The sequence below is a fragment of the Spermophilus citellus genome, assembly GCF_964194105.1.
Source record: "Spermophilus citellus genome assembly, chromosome: 4".
Lineage (NCBI taxonomy): Eukaryota > Metazoa > Chordata > Mammalia > Rodentia > Sciuridae > Spermophilus > Spermophilus citellus.
In genome coordinates, this window is record NC_138185.1 from 167810874 (window position 1) to 167825325 (window position 14452).

The 14452-nt window shown below is 38.3% G+C and overlaps 1 protein-coding gene and 1 pseudogene across 2 annotated transcripts; both read left to right on the top strand.

The window, feature by feature from the left end:
- Positions 1-8145: 8145 nt before the first annotated feature.
- RPS29 (ribosomal protein S29) lies at positions 8146-9721 on the top strand. Its single transcript, XM_081291368.1, has 3 exons — positions 8146-8306; positions 8540-8639; positions 9613-9721. The coding sequence occupies exons 1-3, from the start codon at positions 8245-8247 to the stop codon at positions 9619-9621; spliced, it is 171 nt and encodes a 56-aa protein (XP_081147494.1). The 5' UTR covers positions 8146-8244; the 3' UTR covers positions 9622-9721.
- A 3771-nt stretch (positions 9722-13492) lies between these two features.
- Positions 13493-13794, top strand: LOC308648353 (small ribosomal subunit protein eS27-like; annotated as a pseudogene). Its single transcript has one exon. The product of its transcript is annotated as a small ribosomal subunit protein eS27-like (transcript).
- Positions 13795-14452: the final 658 nt, after the last annotated feature.

The window sequence follows — 14452 nt, forward strand, 5'->3', positions numbered from 1 at the left end:
AAATAAGATTATTTTATTAAGTAAATTTAAATAAGATAATATTTGGAAATAAAGTAAACATCAGTTTTTGAGACCTTATTCTTCTTTTCTACATCTTCCCCTTAGTCCACTTAGTTTTTAATACTTGAAATACTTGGATCTGACATTCTAGAGTATCCCCAAAGTTTTTTCCTTAGTGGGCTATTGGTGAAGCAGAGGATCCTATTGATACTGCGGGTTATCGGTGATGAGTCTTGCTTCCCCACATGTTGAAGTTTGAACATTAGAGAAGCACCCTGAGGCAAGCATATAAAGCAGGGTTTATTTAAAAAGGGGTAACATAGACTTGTCCCAAGAGGGAGAAGGGGACCATAGCTGGTGTCCTGAGAAGCGAGGTGTTCTGCCCTTCTTATATGTCCTAGGCTTCCTTTGTTCTCCTGCCTTTCCCCCCTTACAAGACTAAGCCCAGGAATGCTGGTGGGAGGGCCAAAACGTGGGAAACAGGTGGGCTGAAGGGGGAAAGGCAGGGTGGAGTAGCCAAGGGACACATGAACAACCTTATAGCTCCTTTAATCTTTTCTAACCTCAATTAGCTCAAGCTAGATTCCATTGTAGGCTGTCTGAAATGGAAATGCAGAGTTAAAAATTAGGCTTCAAGTTTTATTTTTAAAATTTTATTTTTATTTTTGCAAAAGAAATAAAATAACTTGTAGATTTGTTTTCCTTCTGTAAAATTAGTTGTTCTTTCTGGCCTGAATACCACATTTATTCCCTCCCTTGTTACTGGGGGAAAACCCAAGTAAACAACTAGCTTCATTTGTGCTTAGTTGAATTTAAAATAACTAATTTTGGAAGCCACACAGCTGGATCCTCTCTATTAACTTTGCTGTAAATAACACCTCTGATATGTGGCTTATAATTAGAATGGTTGGCCAGTTTTGCTAATAACACTGACTCTTGGGCCTGCAGATGTCAGATGGGTAACTGGAATGGGATGTCTTCATCTTGTGTCTGTCTCCTTTATTGCCTCAACCTTAAAGTCAGTCTACTCAGCTCTGTATGCAGACTTGTTAACAAATAGACACCTGAACATTAAACCTCTAGTGTTCCCTTGCTCTGATGATACTCTTTGATCATATTTTGTAGGTTGTATTTCTGTAATAATTTCCTAATGAATACATTTCCATTTTCAGAGCCCTTCAAGTCAGAGCTGTATTCTCTGCAGAACTATTGCTAAACTTACCTGGTTTTTTTTTTTTTTTGTATCAGGAATTGAACTTGGGGGTATTTAACCACCAGGCCACATCTCCAGCCCTTTTTAATATTTTATTAGAGATAGAGTCTCACTGAGTTGCTTAGGGCCTTGCTCAGTTACTGAGGCTGACTTTGAACTCGAGATCCTCCTGCCTCAGTTTCCCAAGTCACTGGGATTATAGGCATGTGCAGCCATACCTGGCTTATCTGATCTTATTTCTTCAATATATTTGTTCAAACATTTAATATTTATGTGTTCTTGCTTATATCAGCGCCTATACTAGATGTTTAGGAGGTAAAAATGAATTTATAGTATGTATGGAAAGACAAATAAGCCAACAATCAAACTATAATGGAACATATTTTAGGTGAGGTCTTAGAGGAGTATAAAAGTAGCCAGATGAGGAAAACTTGAATAGCTTGAAAGTTTTGGAGTACTATTGAATATTTTACAATGGGTGATAAAATTTAGATTTGTAGCCCGACATTAGTGGCACACCATGCTTGACTGACCATCTTTTTATAAAAACATTTTTTTTAGTTGTAGATGGACAATACCTTTATCTATTTATTTCTTAATGTAGTGCTGAGGATCGAACCCAGTGCCCTCCACATATGAGGCAAGCACTCTACCACAGAGCTATCGCCCCAGTCCCTTGACTGATCATCCTAACAACTTTGTTGTCCTATAGGATTTGGGGAGGATGTCTGGGTTACTTGGGCAAAATTATGAATAAGATCACTGTCCTCTTATCAAACTGGATTCCTACAGGTGAGAAAAGCCAAACAGGAGGCATTAGAGATGCTTCTACCTGGGAAAATAGTAAATTAAAAACACACTGCATCCCTGGAGGGACTGCAGAAACTAGTGCAATCAAGGACTTGAAAAATACAGAGGTGGTGATTCCTACTACATCCCCAATTAACACCTTTATTTGGCCTGTGCAGAAAATAAATGAATCATGGAGACTGAAAGTGGTTTAATCAGGTGGTAACTCCAAAGGCAGCTGCTTTCAAAGGCAGGTCGAGACTCCAAAAGCAGATGTGATTTCATTGTTTGAACAAATGATACTTCTTATGCTTGTAAATAAATTACAACAAAAAACTTGGTATGCAGCTATTGATCTGGTGAATTCTTTTTTCTCCATATCTGCCCATAAAGCCCATTAGAAGCACTTGTTTTCATCTAGAAAGTCCAGCAATACATCTTTACCGTCCTCCCTCAGAGTATGTTAACTCTCCAGTCTTGTCAGAATTTAGTTCACAGGGATCTTGATCACTTTTCTCTTCAGTAAGATATCACACTGGTCCATTGCATTGGTGACATTATATTGATTAGACTTAGTGAGTGTGAAGGAGTAAAATACTCTGGACTTACTGGGCAAGACATTTTTGTCTCAAAGAGTAGGAAAGAAATGCAACTAAAATTCAGGAGTCTTTTATATCACTGAAATTTCTAGACGTCCAGTGGTATGGGGTAGATTGAGATATTCCTTCTAAAATAAAACATATATTATTGCATATAGATCCTTCTATAATCAAGAAATACCTACTAGGGGCTGAGGATATAGCTCAGTTGGTAGAGTGCTTGCCTCACATGCTCAAAGCCCTAGCACCACACACACACACACACACACACACACACACGCACACGCACACACACACGCATACATACACACAAACAAAACAAAAACAAAACAAAACCCAGAAACCTACTAGGATTTTAAGGCGACACATTCTTCATTTGACTGCGTTATTATGGTCTATCTACTGAGTGACCTGAAGAGCTTGAGAACCTACACATTTCTTCCCTGGAAAATCACATACAGGGCTGGGGATATATCTCAGTTGGTAGAGTGCTTGCCTTGCATGCACAAGGTCCTGGGTTCATGCCCCAGCAACACACACATACACACAGTCACATATATTATCAGAAAGCTCAACCCTAAGTTTATCACTTGTCTTTTCTTCTGAGAGGCAAGTGTTGCCCATACCTTTTCTTTGAGGTTCACTCCTTTCTGTCCTGAAATAAATATTTGCTTGTGCCTCACCTTCTGTTGCATGCTGAAATTCTTTTCCAAAGTGACCATCAAAAACCTGCCTGGGCTAAGTTGAGGTCTCTTTCTCCTTTGGAGGGAACTCCTCAGACCCTGTCCAGTGATGGGAAATTATAACAACCTGATCTAGGCAGGATAACCCAGACCCTTCAGAAATAAAGTTTTGGATCATCCTCCAAGTTAAAGAACCATGACCCACTGATGAAGGCAAAGGGACTACAGAATGGGTGATAGACAAAAATACTAGTTACGATCATATGACTCATTACAGAACAAAGTACTATAATTATTAAGAACTCCTTTGTCTGTATATATACATATATTAAGCAAATATCTTTGTTTTTATTCCTCTCATCACTTTACCATGTATCATAAGTTATACTGACTTTATACTAGTATTTAAGTATTGTTAATTTATATCAGAGTATTTAAGTTATGGGATCCTCGGAGAAGATTAACATAACTCAAGGACTTTACTTCCTCTTCTGGAAAGGGGATTAATGCATTTTAAGTTGTATTAAGGATAATTATGTTAGGTAGAGCTACTATCTTGGTATTTTCCTTATTTGAGACTAAGTATGGTTTTAGGAGATGCATGTGAGTGTCAGGTCAACAAAGGGTGAACTTGTGATGTTTAGTTTTAGGTGTCAGTTTGACTGGATTAAGGACTAACTAGAGCACTGTTAAAGCATTATTTCTGGACATTTCTGTGAAGGTATTTCTGAAAGAGATTGGCATGTGAGTTGTTGGGCTGAGTGGGGAAGATCTGTTCTTAATAATGGTAGGCATCATCTAATTAGCTGGGAGCCTGAACAGAACAAAAAGGGAGAGGAAGAGATTTTCTTTTTTTCCTCCTGGGGCTGGAACACTTTTTTCTTCTTCCCATGGACATCTGAACTCCAGGATTTCCAGCAGTTGGACTTCAGGACTTACATCAGTGACTCCTTGGGTTCTCAGGCCTTCTTCCTCAGACTGAGAGTTGCACCATTAGCTTCCCTGGTTCTGAGGTCTTTGGACTTGACTGATATGTTACCAGAATCTTGCTAATTGCGTAGGGCCTATTTAAGTCTCCAACTTGCTGATGGCATAAGTCACAAGTTTCTTAGCCTCCATAATTATGTGAACCAATTCTCCTAATAAATTCCCTCTCATAAACCCATCTATATAATTTCTATATATCCTACTGGTTTTGTCCCTCTGGAGAACCCTAATAAATTATGTGCATGTGTGTGTATGTACACGCATATATGTATATGTACACACAAATATATATATATATATATTTATTTATTTATTTATTTATTTATACATAAAGAAATAAGAATCTAGGATAGTGGTGAACAAAATAGCTTTGAAACAAATATGAAGGTCAAAGTTTTTTTTTCTTTTCTTGCATATAAACTAGAGAATTAGCAAGCTATTAAGAGAGTGGGCTTTGGACTCAAAGAAGTTCCCAGATAAAGATATATGGCTGGCTTATAAACATAGGAAAACATTTTCTGCCTTATCAAAAATCAAATTGAAATAGTGCTTCACATTTCTAGGCTATGAGAAAGACAAATATGAGAAGTTTGTTAGTTCACACTACTGGGAGACTACAGAAAAACAGGCACTCTATAGGTAGGAGTTTGATTTATTATAATTTCTATGGGGCAAGCTGCATATATATCTGTGTTCTTTGGCATCACTTCCAGAATTTTTACTTATAGACATAGTTTTTTCTATATATTTATATCTAGATATCTAGATAGCTACTTTATAAGACATGATTTTACATACATTCTTTGTAAGTCTTATTTATAGACACACTTTGTTATATATGTATCTATATGTATATATCTTTCTTTGTGTATATGGACATAAGTTAAAGTATGCAAAGAAATGTTCACCCAAGGAGGTTTGAATTCACCTTCATTCCTTCATTTTACTTATATTTCTCCATAATTTTTATGTCTTTCTGATGCTTTGTCTATTTGTTTGTGAGAAGCCTTAGATATACCATGTAAATGAAAAGAAATACAATATATACATGTAATTACAAGTAATACACACACACACACACACACACACACACACACACACACACACCTGGGGTCTCATACATGCTAGGTAACACTCTACCACTGAGGCACACCCCCAGTCATTCAGTGGAATATTTAAAACACATGGTTTCTTAGTTTGAAGGTAGAAATAGGGGCCCAGGGTTAAAAATATATCTAATGTATGTATGTTTTACTTAAAATAAATAGTTGATTAAAATATTAACATTTGCTGAAATGGATATAGATACAGAAATACTATTAAACATAAGATTTTTTCTTTCTTTTTCCTTTTTTTTTTTTGTTGGTACTGGAATTTAAATCAGGTGTGCTTTTACTTTACCACTGAGCCACATCCCCAGCCCTTTTTATTTTGAGACAGGGTCTTGCTAATTACGTACGGGCTATTTAAGTTACTGAGGCTGCACTCAGACTTAGGATTCTCCTGCTTCAGCCTCCTGAGTCACTAGGATTACAAGTCTGTGCCACTGTACCAGCCTGAAATTTCATTTTCGTTGATATTTCATTTAACATAATTTCAAAGTAGGTATATGCTCTAAGATGAACAAAAGAACGTATACCCCAACTTTTATCAAGAGATTTCTTTCACACTGTTCTGAGCAGGCATGGGGTTTCAGGTTCTCAGTGTTAACACCTAACACTTTCTTCCTTGATATCTTACAGACAGAAAGAAGAGAACGTCATTATATAAGCATTGAAGTGTTGGAAGGTATCATTTAGCTCTTGTGTCACATTCTTGTTATCTGTATAGAGTTATAATGGTAATGAGTAGTTTTTTCTCTATCAAGTTCAATGTCATTTTTGTTTTGTTTTGCATTTTAGATAATGTCAGACTATATAAAAATGCTGCACTTCTTTCCCTTAATATACTGAAAATATGGAAATTTGGAAGTGTTTAATTCTTCATGAATCCAAATGACATGATTACTTACTGATAGTAATTATTGGTGACATGACTACTTAGTGATAGTAATTATTCAACATATTGCTTCCAAGTTGGTGACCATCAGCAAACTGACATTTGTAATTAAACTGATAGGCATAAATTTTCCAGAGTGGTAATTCCCATAATGCCACCCAAGGTTGTAGATCTATGGACAAAGACCAAGGTCTTCAAAGAGGAAGTTCCTTGGATCCTTAGACAGCTGATAAACACCCAGGCCTACTAAACCCTCCACCAGGACCCTAGTGGCCATGGATAGTATGCTACCTGCTTTTGTCATACTCAGGGATCCCACTAGTGGCGACCAGTGCTGTGTAGACAAAGCCAAAGTAAGACACCAGGGTCCTGGTGTCTCTCCGCATCCTTCTTTTCTCACTCTGTGCCTGTACCTTCTCCTGAGAGTTCGGTGCTTGGTAAATGAGGGTATGCAAGTTTGGAGGGTGAGCAATCAAAGTCTCACTGGAGATGTCTTGAATGCAGATTTATTCTACTTGTGTAACTGTATATCTGACATTGAGGCACAAAAATTGAAATTGGATGAAGGGCTCTTTGAGAAAAATTGTTTTCAACACTAACTTTTCACAGAAATCATGCCATATCTTGTTTTTAATTCTGACACCTCTCTTTCTTTCATTATATAACATTGCTTAATGTAATAATTGGGTAGGGTTTGCCTACCAAAATCTTAAAATAATGTACTTTAAAAATCTTTTGTTTAAGTTCAAATAAAACAGTTCTTTGGTTAAAAGATTTTTTGAATTGTTGTACCCCTGCTGCATTTTTTAGATCTAGTTAAGGTTTTTATTTCAGAGCCATGTAGAGTTTTAGGTTTATTTAGAGACATTATAAATGATCATGTGGAACGTAAGACATTTTTTGTCAGGTTTGTCCTTATATTTTAAAATTTGGTTTTCACTACTGTTTTATTACAAAATTACCTTGTAAAAGCAACATATGCTGCATTTAACCTCTCACTTTAAATTCAGTCAAGTGCATTTAGAGATCAGATACATTATGGGCCATAAACTTGAATAATTTTTTCTGGAATGGTGTGGGTGTATTTCTTGGAGAAAGGTGTCAATGCCTCCTCCCCCCCAAAAAAAACCCAAACCAAACACCAACCCAAAATTCAATAACTACCATCAAAATAACTAAAAATGTATTCAGTTTAGTAGAACTGAAAGAAGCTCCTATCTTTGAATCCTAGTTAGTTGAGTTTAAGTTGTTTTAAAATTTCACGCCAGTAGGTGTCAGTGCTGAGTCGAGGTAAAAATTCTTATTTTAAATGGAAAGTGGTAATAAAAGAAATGGAAAAGTTTCAATCAATAAAGTCAATAAAGCCACTATAACGTAACTAGTTTCTTAGGGACTGAAAATTCTACTTCATGAAAATTTAAAAGAGACGGGGTCTCACTATGTTGCCCAGGCTGGAGTGCAGTGGCTATTCACAGGCGCGATCCCACTACTGATCAGCACGGGAGTTTTGACCTGCTCCGTTTCCGACCTGGGCCGGTTCACCCCTCCTTAGGCAACCTGGTGGCCCCCCGCTCCCGGGAGGTCACCATATTGATGCCGAACTTAGTGCGGACACCCGATCGGCATAGCGCACTACAGCCCAGAACTCCTGGGCTCAAGCGATCCTCCTGCCTCAGCCTCCCGAGTAGCTGGGACTACAGGCGCGCGCCACCGCGCCCGGCGATCACAGGCAGCGCAAAAGGAGATTATAGAGTTTGAGCGGTGGTGACGTCATTAACCGCGCCCGCCTAGAATGTTTTAAGAGAGAAACTTTCGGCCAAACAGCATTGCCACACGGCGCACGCGTCACTTTCAACAATGCATTCTGGGTAAGCTGTGTCCTGCCCAAAAAAAAAAAAAAAAAAAAAAAAAACCCTGAAGAGCGCATGCGTGACTGAGCTCGCTCCTTTTGCCTCGTTGCACCCTTGAAAGCAAGATGGGTCACCAACAGCTGTACTGGAGCCACCCGCGAAAATTTGGCCAGGGTTCTCGCTCTTGGTAAGAAATAGGTTGTGGTTTGAGGGACGGGTTGCTTTGGATCAGCAGGCTGCTGATAAACCCCAGGTAGAGGAATCCGCGAGCAGCGCTTGGGGTAGACCGACTGCGAGTTTCTGCCGACGCCATTATGTGCTGGCGATGCGGCCGCGCTGGTGGCGGGGCGGGTGGTGGCCCTTAGAGTGCGGAATCGTAACTTTTTTTGACCTACAAAAATGCTCTTTTTTGTTTTATAGCCGCGTGTGTTCAAACCGGCACGGTCTGATCCGGAAATACGGCCTCAACATGTGCCGGCAGTGTTTCCGTCAGTACGCGAAGGATATAGGCTTCATTAAGGTACGCGTCCCCGGACGCCGACTCCATGTTTCTGAGCCGAGAATGTGGTGGTAGTTCCTTAGTGAGATGAGCCCTAGGCTCTGTTCCTGCTTTAGGTAGGAGGGTTCCTGGTGGAGTTTGGTGCTTATCGGCCATATAAAGTACCCAGACGTTTTTTAATCGAATATGTGTGTTAATCCCCCCCAATGTTATATATCGTTTTACGCTGGACTGACTGACCCGTAAGGTTGGAGGACAGACAGACTTTGTAAGAGTGAGCAAGCAACTACTGAAGGTCTCTCATTTAATAGTTGTATGGCCTTGATCAAGTTAAACATAGATTCTGTGTTGGTGTGTTTAGCGGATATAAATTGTTAGTGTGAGATCTGTGGTGCAGCAGAGAAAAAAAGTTATTTCTAAACTCAAGACTTACAGTGTTGACCAAATAGGTTATCACTCTATGCCTAGTGTTACAGTGTAGTTCAAATAACTCAGTAGGACCACGTATGTCACCAGTGAAAATGAAGGGGGGGGTTGGGGATGTAGCCCTGTGTTGAAACTTACCCAGCATGCTCAAGGCACTGGGTTCCATACTATAAAAAAAAAAGCGTAATGAGAGAATGAACTAGCTCACCTACTTGCTCTGTGACCAAATTTATCAACAGCCAAAATGAGTTGTATATTTACAGTAATAATCGTCCGGATCACTTTTTTTTTTTTTTTTGGTAGTGTTTTGTATTGAAAAATATTTCTTTGAGGGAAAGAATGAGAATACTAGTACTAAAAACCACAGTCTTAAAATAGAGGCAAAGTGTATGGAGTAGCTTGTAGTAAATATTTGGTAAAGTGATTGCTTAGATTAAACAAGGTAGATCTTGGTAATTCATTCAGGTAGGCTGTATTTCCAGTTAAGTAGTCTGTGATGAGCCATTTTTTTGTATCAGGTTAAGATTTAAAGCATTTAAAAATAATTTCCTGTGTGCTTTCTTTTCAGTTGGACTAAGTGATCTTCCTTGAATGGATTACCCAAGACAGCCATCCAGTGAAGGAGAACATGCTCACTCTTTGTACATAAAATAAAAGTTCTAAAAAACTTCCAAAAATGTGTTTTAATGTGATTAGTATTGTTAATTGGGTGTAGAAATCTCTTCCAAAAATTTTTAAGGTGTATTATTTTTCATGAGTTGTGTGAAAGCATACTGAACTTGGTAAAAGTTTGTTTTTATTTTTTGAAAAACATGTTTCATTGAGACAAATAGTCTCAAATAATTGACTTACTGCAGGGAGCTGGAAAGGAAAAACTGAAAAGTGATTTTTGGGAACGAAGGTCATGAAACCTGCATTTGCCACAGGTTTTAGTCCTATTTTTAAGGTCATTTCATAGATGAAAGCTTGTTAAGTTATATATTTGTATGCTGAAAGGAGCAGTGAGTAATTTGTTAATGTGTGCAGATACATGGTTGAAGAAAGGAGTAATCTTGGAGAATTTTAATGGGTGAGGGTGCCTGTTGTAATGATGTTGAAAGGCATTTACTGAGGACTCAAAGATGAAGGGTAGAGGTTGTGTAGGTGAGGATTCTGGGAATGAAAGTAGGCTCTTACTGAAAGTTGTCTTTGGACTTAGCAAAAGTAAGTGTGGGTACCTGGGATCTGATTTTTTAGAAATGGAAAGTCTTATCTACTTGAACAGGAGCCTATATATGGTCTCAGATGCTTGCCTGCATCGGGGCTAGGCTAATAGCTTGTTAGGCATAAATTCACTGCATAGATCCTGTTGTGAAGAGAGTTCCCAGATGGGACCTTGTAAGAACAGTAAAGTGAGTTGGAGGTAAAACTTTGTCCTTGAGTATCAATGATGTCTTATATTTTAGGGCCTAAGCCTCAAAGTCTAGGGAGCAAATATACATGAAAGAAGTCTGCCTCGATCACTTGGAGGCTTCACAAGTGGGATGAAGAGGATTTAGCAAGGCTCTGAGGAAGCCAAGCAAGGAATCAACTTGGAGCAGTTATGAAAAAATGTTAGAAGGCACAATTGAGGGTGTAGGGAAGTTTTCTAATAATGCAATGAGCTGGGTGTTATAGATTGTGAGAGTAGATGAGAAGCTGTCAGCTGAGCGAATGTAGGAGAACTTGGGAGACATAACATTTAGTGGTGATTTAGGATGTGAGGTGTTTTTGTCATCTCTGATCTGATCTGTGATCCAGTGTGAAGGCCTTAAGTTGAGTAAATGTCAGGGTTATGCAGTGCCTTAGGAAACAAGTGGGAGGGAAACTAAAGTTTCCACTCTAGCCCTTTTGTGTATGTGTTTGGAGTAGGAGGGAAGGCTGGTGTGGATCGGTGGTCTGGCTTCTCTACTAGGGGTTGAATAATACCTGATAAAGATTCTCTTTTAATATTTGTCATGTGGGGAGGTTGAGGCAGGGGGATCCAGAGTTCAAAGCCAGCCTCGGCAACAGTGAGGCACTAATCAACTCTGAGACCTTTTCTCTAAATACAAAATAGGCCTAGGGATGTGGCTCTGGTCCAGTACCCCTGAGTTCAATCTCCAGTACCAAAAAATAAAATATATGTCGTGCCAGATCTTACACTATGCTTTATATGTATTTCCTAGAGTATTTTTCAGTAGATATCATCCTTGTCACATATCTGAGGAAACTAGAGCTTAGAGATTTAGTAATTTCCCCAAGGTTTTCCAAAGACAAAACTGGACTAGAACTTTGGTCTGACAATAATGCTCATGCTTTTAACACCCACAGTATTATAAGGACTGTCTACCTTTTGTAACCAAACATTAGTTATTTGAGGACTGGAGCTTTGTTTTCATATTTATCACAAAAGTTTAATAAGTGTTGGTGGCAAAATACAATAGATGCTATTAAGAGGCCCAAATAACTATCAGAGCGGGAGCATAGACTATATACTCTTAGGTTTGGGACTTGACACTAGGTGGCTTCAGCAGTAGATGTACATTAAAGCTCTAGAGGCTGGGAAATCCAAGATCAAGCTGATGATTCTGTGGAGAGGGATATTTCTGAAAATGGTGCTTTCTTGCTATATCCTCACATGATAGGTGAATGCAAATAAGTTTTGGGGGGCTTATAAAGCCATTAACTTTATAGGGGTGGGTGCTAATCACATCCCAAAGGCCTCATCTAAATCCATCCTTATGTAGGATTTCAACATGAATTGGGAAGGGCAGGGGGTCCAAGCATTTATGCTGTAGCAGCTCTTTTAATAAATTGTGAGATATAGTTCCTATTACAAATGAGGTGACTGGCAGAAAAAATAAGTAATTTTACCAGGATTGCATTGTCAGGTTCATAGAGAAGCTGGGTGCTGTGGGACATGCCTGTAATCCCAGCAACAGAAGTCCAAAGCAGGAGGATCACAAGTTCAAGGCCAATCTTTAGTGAGACGACTATCTTAAAAAAAAAAAAAAAAAAAAAAAAAAAAAAAAAAAAAAAAAGAAAAGAAAGAAAAAATGCTGGGGATGCAGCTCAGAGGTAAGGTGTCCCTGGATTAAATCCCGAGTGCCCCCTCTCCCCCCCAAAAAAAAAAAAACCCACTCACATTAGGAGGTAGTATCTTGAAAACTCGATACTAAACTACAAAATGTCTAGCAATAAGGGAAAGCATTAGTAAATATTGATAGTGTGCAAAATAACATAGAGAAATAATTTTCGATAAAAAGAAAATTGTATATGTGGTACGATTTTACTATGATAAAAGTGCACAGGGAAAAGTGAAGAAAACACGAGTATGTTAGTAGCAATTGCCTTTGGGTGATAAAATTATAGGTGATGAGCTTTGAAGCACTGTCAGCTTCCTGAGGTATCCAGTGACTGCAGTAGAGAGTACCTGGAACAAATATTGCTAGTCAGGCTTTTTTTTCTCCCAGACCAGTTTATTGTGTTTTAGATTGCTCTGATAGTTCTTACTGTCACCATGATTTCCTTCTGCTGATTTCAGTTGCTACCCAATAATATTAATTCTATGTGATCCTGTACAAAACAAATTTGACCTCTTCTCTGCAAGAAAAAAGGTTACATATTTGGGCTGAGGACTCTTATGTTTTCCTAGAATCTTCAAGTTTCAGGATAATCATTGTGATTATTTCACCTGTCTCTAAGACAGAAGAGATTAGTGTTCTCTTAATTTCATTCCATCTAGCTCCTGATAGTACCTGATAAAGCACCTTTTACAGGACAGCTAAGCAGTAAAGAATTGAATGAATGAATGAATGAATGAATGACCGACCAGATTTGGTAATTCTTGAATTTGTTTGGATATCATTGCTTCACTTTTTGTGAATCCTCTTTTACCATTATAGAAAGACCAGTGACATTGGCCTTCAGACAACAGCTGACAGGATGGCTGATATCCCAACAGTTTTAAAGCAGTCAGCTTTGTGTAACTGCTGCTAAAACATAGTTTTTGCTGAAAACTATTTTTAATAGTAATTGGTGCCTTAGGGATATGACTTTGGAGTACGCAGAACAAAGTTGTTCTAGTATGATTAAGAAGGGTATAGCAATGTTTGATTTTCTTCAATATACAAAAATTGAAAAAAAAAAGGAAGACTGAATTTTTTTCTTAGAGTTAACGTAGGGTTAATTTAGAATATAAAAGGTTTAGTTTGCTGGTAAACTGTGTGTGTGTGTGTGTGTGTTTGTGTGTGTGTGTAGGAATCAAAGCTATTTTTAGGCCAAAAGATTATTGTTTGTGCTAGTTCCAGGTGTCCTGTGTTTTAGAGTTTTAAAAGTAAATCGGAAGTGACAAACTTAATCTAGATGCATAAATTATCATTCACTGTCTTGAACTTAAAAGTCATTTGGTTAGAAAATATATTTAAAAAGCTAGAGCCTTTCCGGTGGTGACAACCTCCCCATGAGAATATGCCTCTCGCAAAGGATCTCCTTCATTCCTCTCTGGAAGAGGAGAAGCAGAAACACAAGAAAAAGCGCCTGATGCAGAGCCCCCAACTCCTATTTCATGGATGTGAAATGCCCAGGATGCTATAAAATCACCACAGTTTTTAGCAATGCACAAACAGTAGTTTTGTGTGTTGGCTGCTCCACTGTCCTCTGCCAGCATTCGGGAGGAAAAGCAAGGCTTATAGAAAGATGTTCCTTCAGGAGGAAACAGCACTAAAAGCAGCCTAAATCAAGATGAGTGGGAAAACATCCCAATAATCACATTTTGGATAAAAATAAATAAATACAAAGCTATAACTGGTTTTGTTTATTGAAAATCCTTTTGTTAAATTCAGCCTATTATGTATGTCATTATGCATGTATATTAATGGTAAAGAAGCTTTGTATTTTGTTTCCTAAATAATAACAAGATGGCAAATTAAAGGAGTAGTTGACAGACTGATAAACATTCATGGCAGCACAGACAAAAGAATAGAATAAAAGAAATGGAATCCATTTCTTGGCAATCTAGTTAGCTGAATTTCATAGACTGAGTCTGGTTCATCTTGTGTTCACGTTTCACATACCCACAAATCCCAGTGCATGGTGACACTTGTGCTTCTGTTCTTCCTTTGATGGTAATTAACTCTTATTAACATTCATGAAGATTAAGTGTGGATATCTAGTGTTGGTGATGTATTCAGTCAACCACAAAAGGATAAGGTTTGGAAAAACAGATTCATTTTTAGAACTGCAGCCAAAAGGTAGAGCTGGTGCACTCCAACAGGCTGACAGGCTTGAGATATGCATGGAGTGTTTCACCCAGGGCACGAAGGATACAGAAACCATTTTGGATTTTACCCTAATAGGACTTTGTCTTAGACCAGTTCTGTCAAATATCTTAGTTTCTGAAATTCTGA

What these genes read in the sequence shown, in the direction of transcription:
- RPS29 (XM_081291368.1), top strand. Translation starts at nt 8,245, where the DNA reads ATGGGTCACCAACAGCTGTACTGGAGCCACCCGCGAAAATTTGGCCAG. An exon ending in GGCCAGGGTTCTCGCTCTTG is followed by an intron (nt 8,307 to 8,539) that starts GTAAGAAATAGG and finishes TTTGTTTTATAG; the next exon opens with CCGCGTGTGTTCAAACCGGC.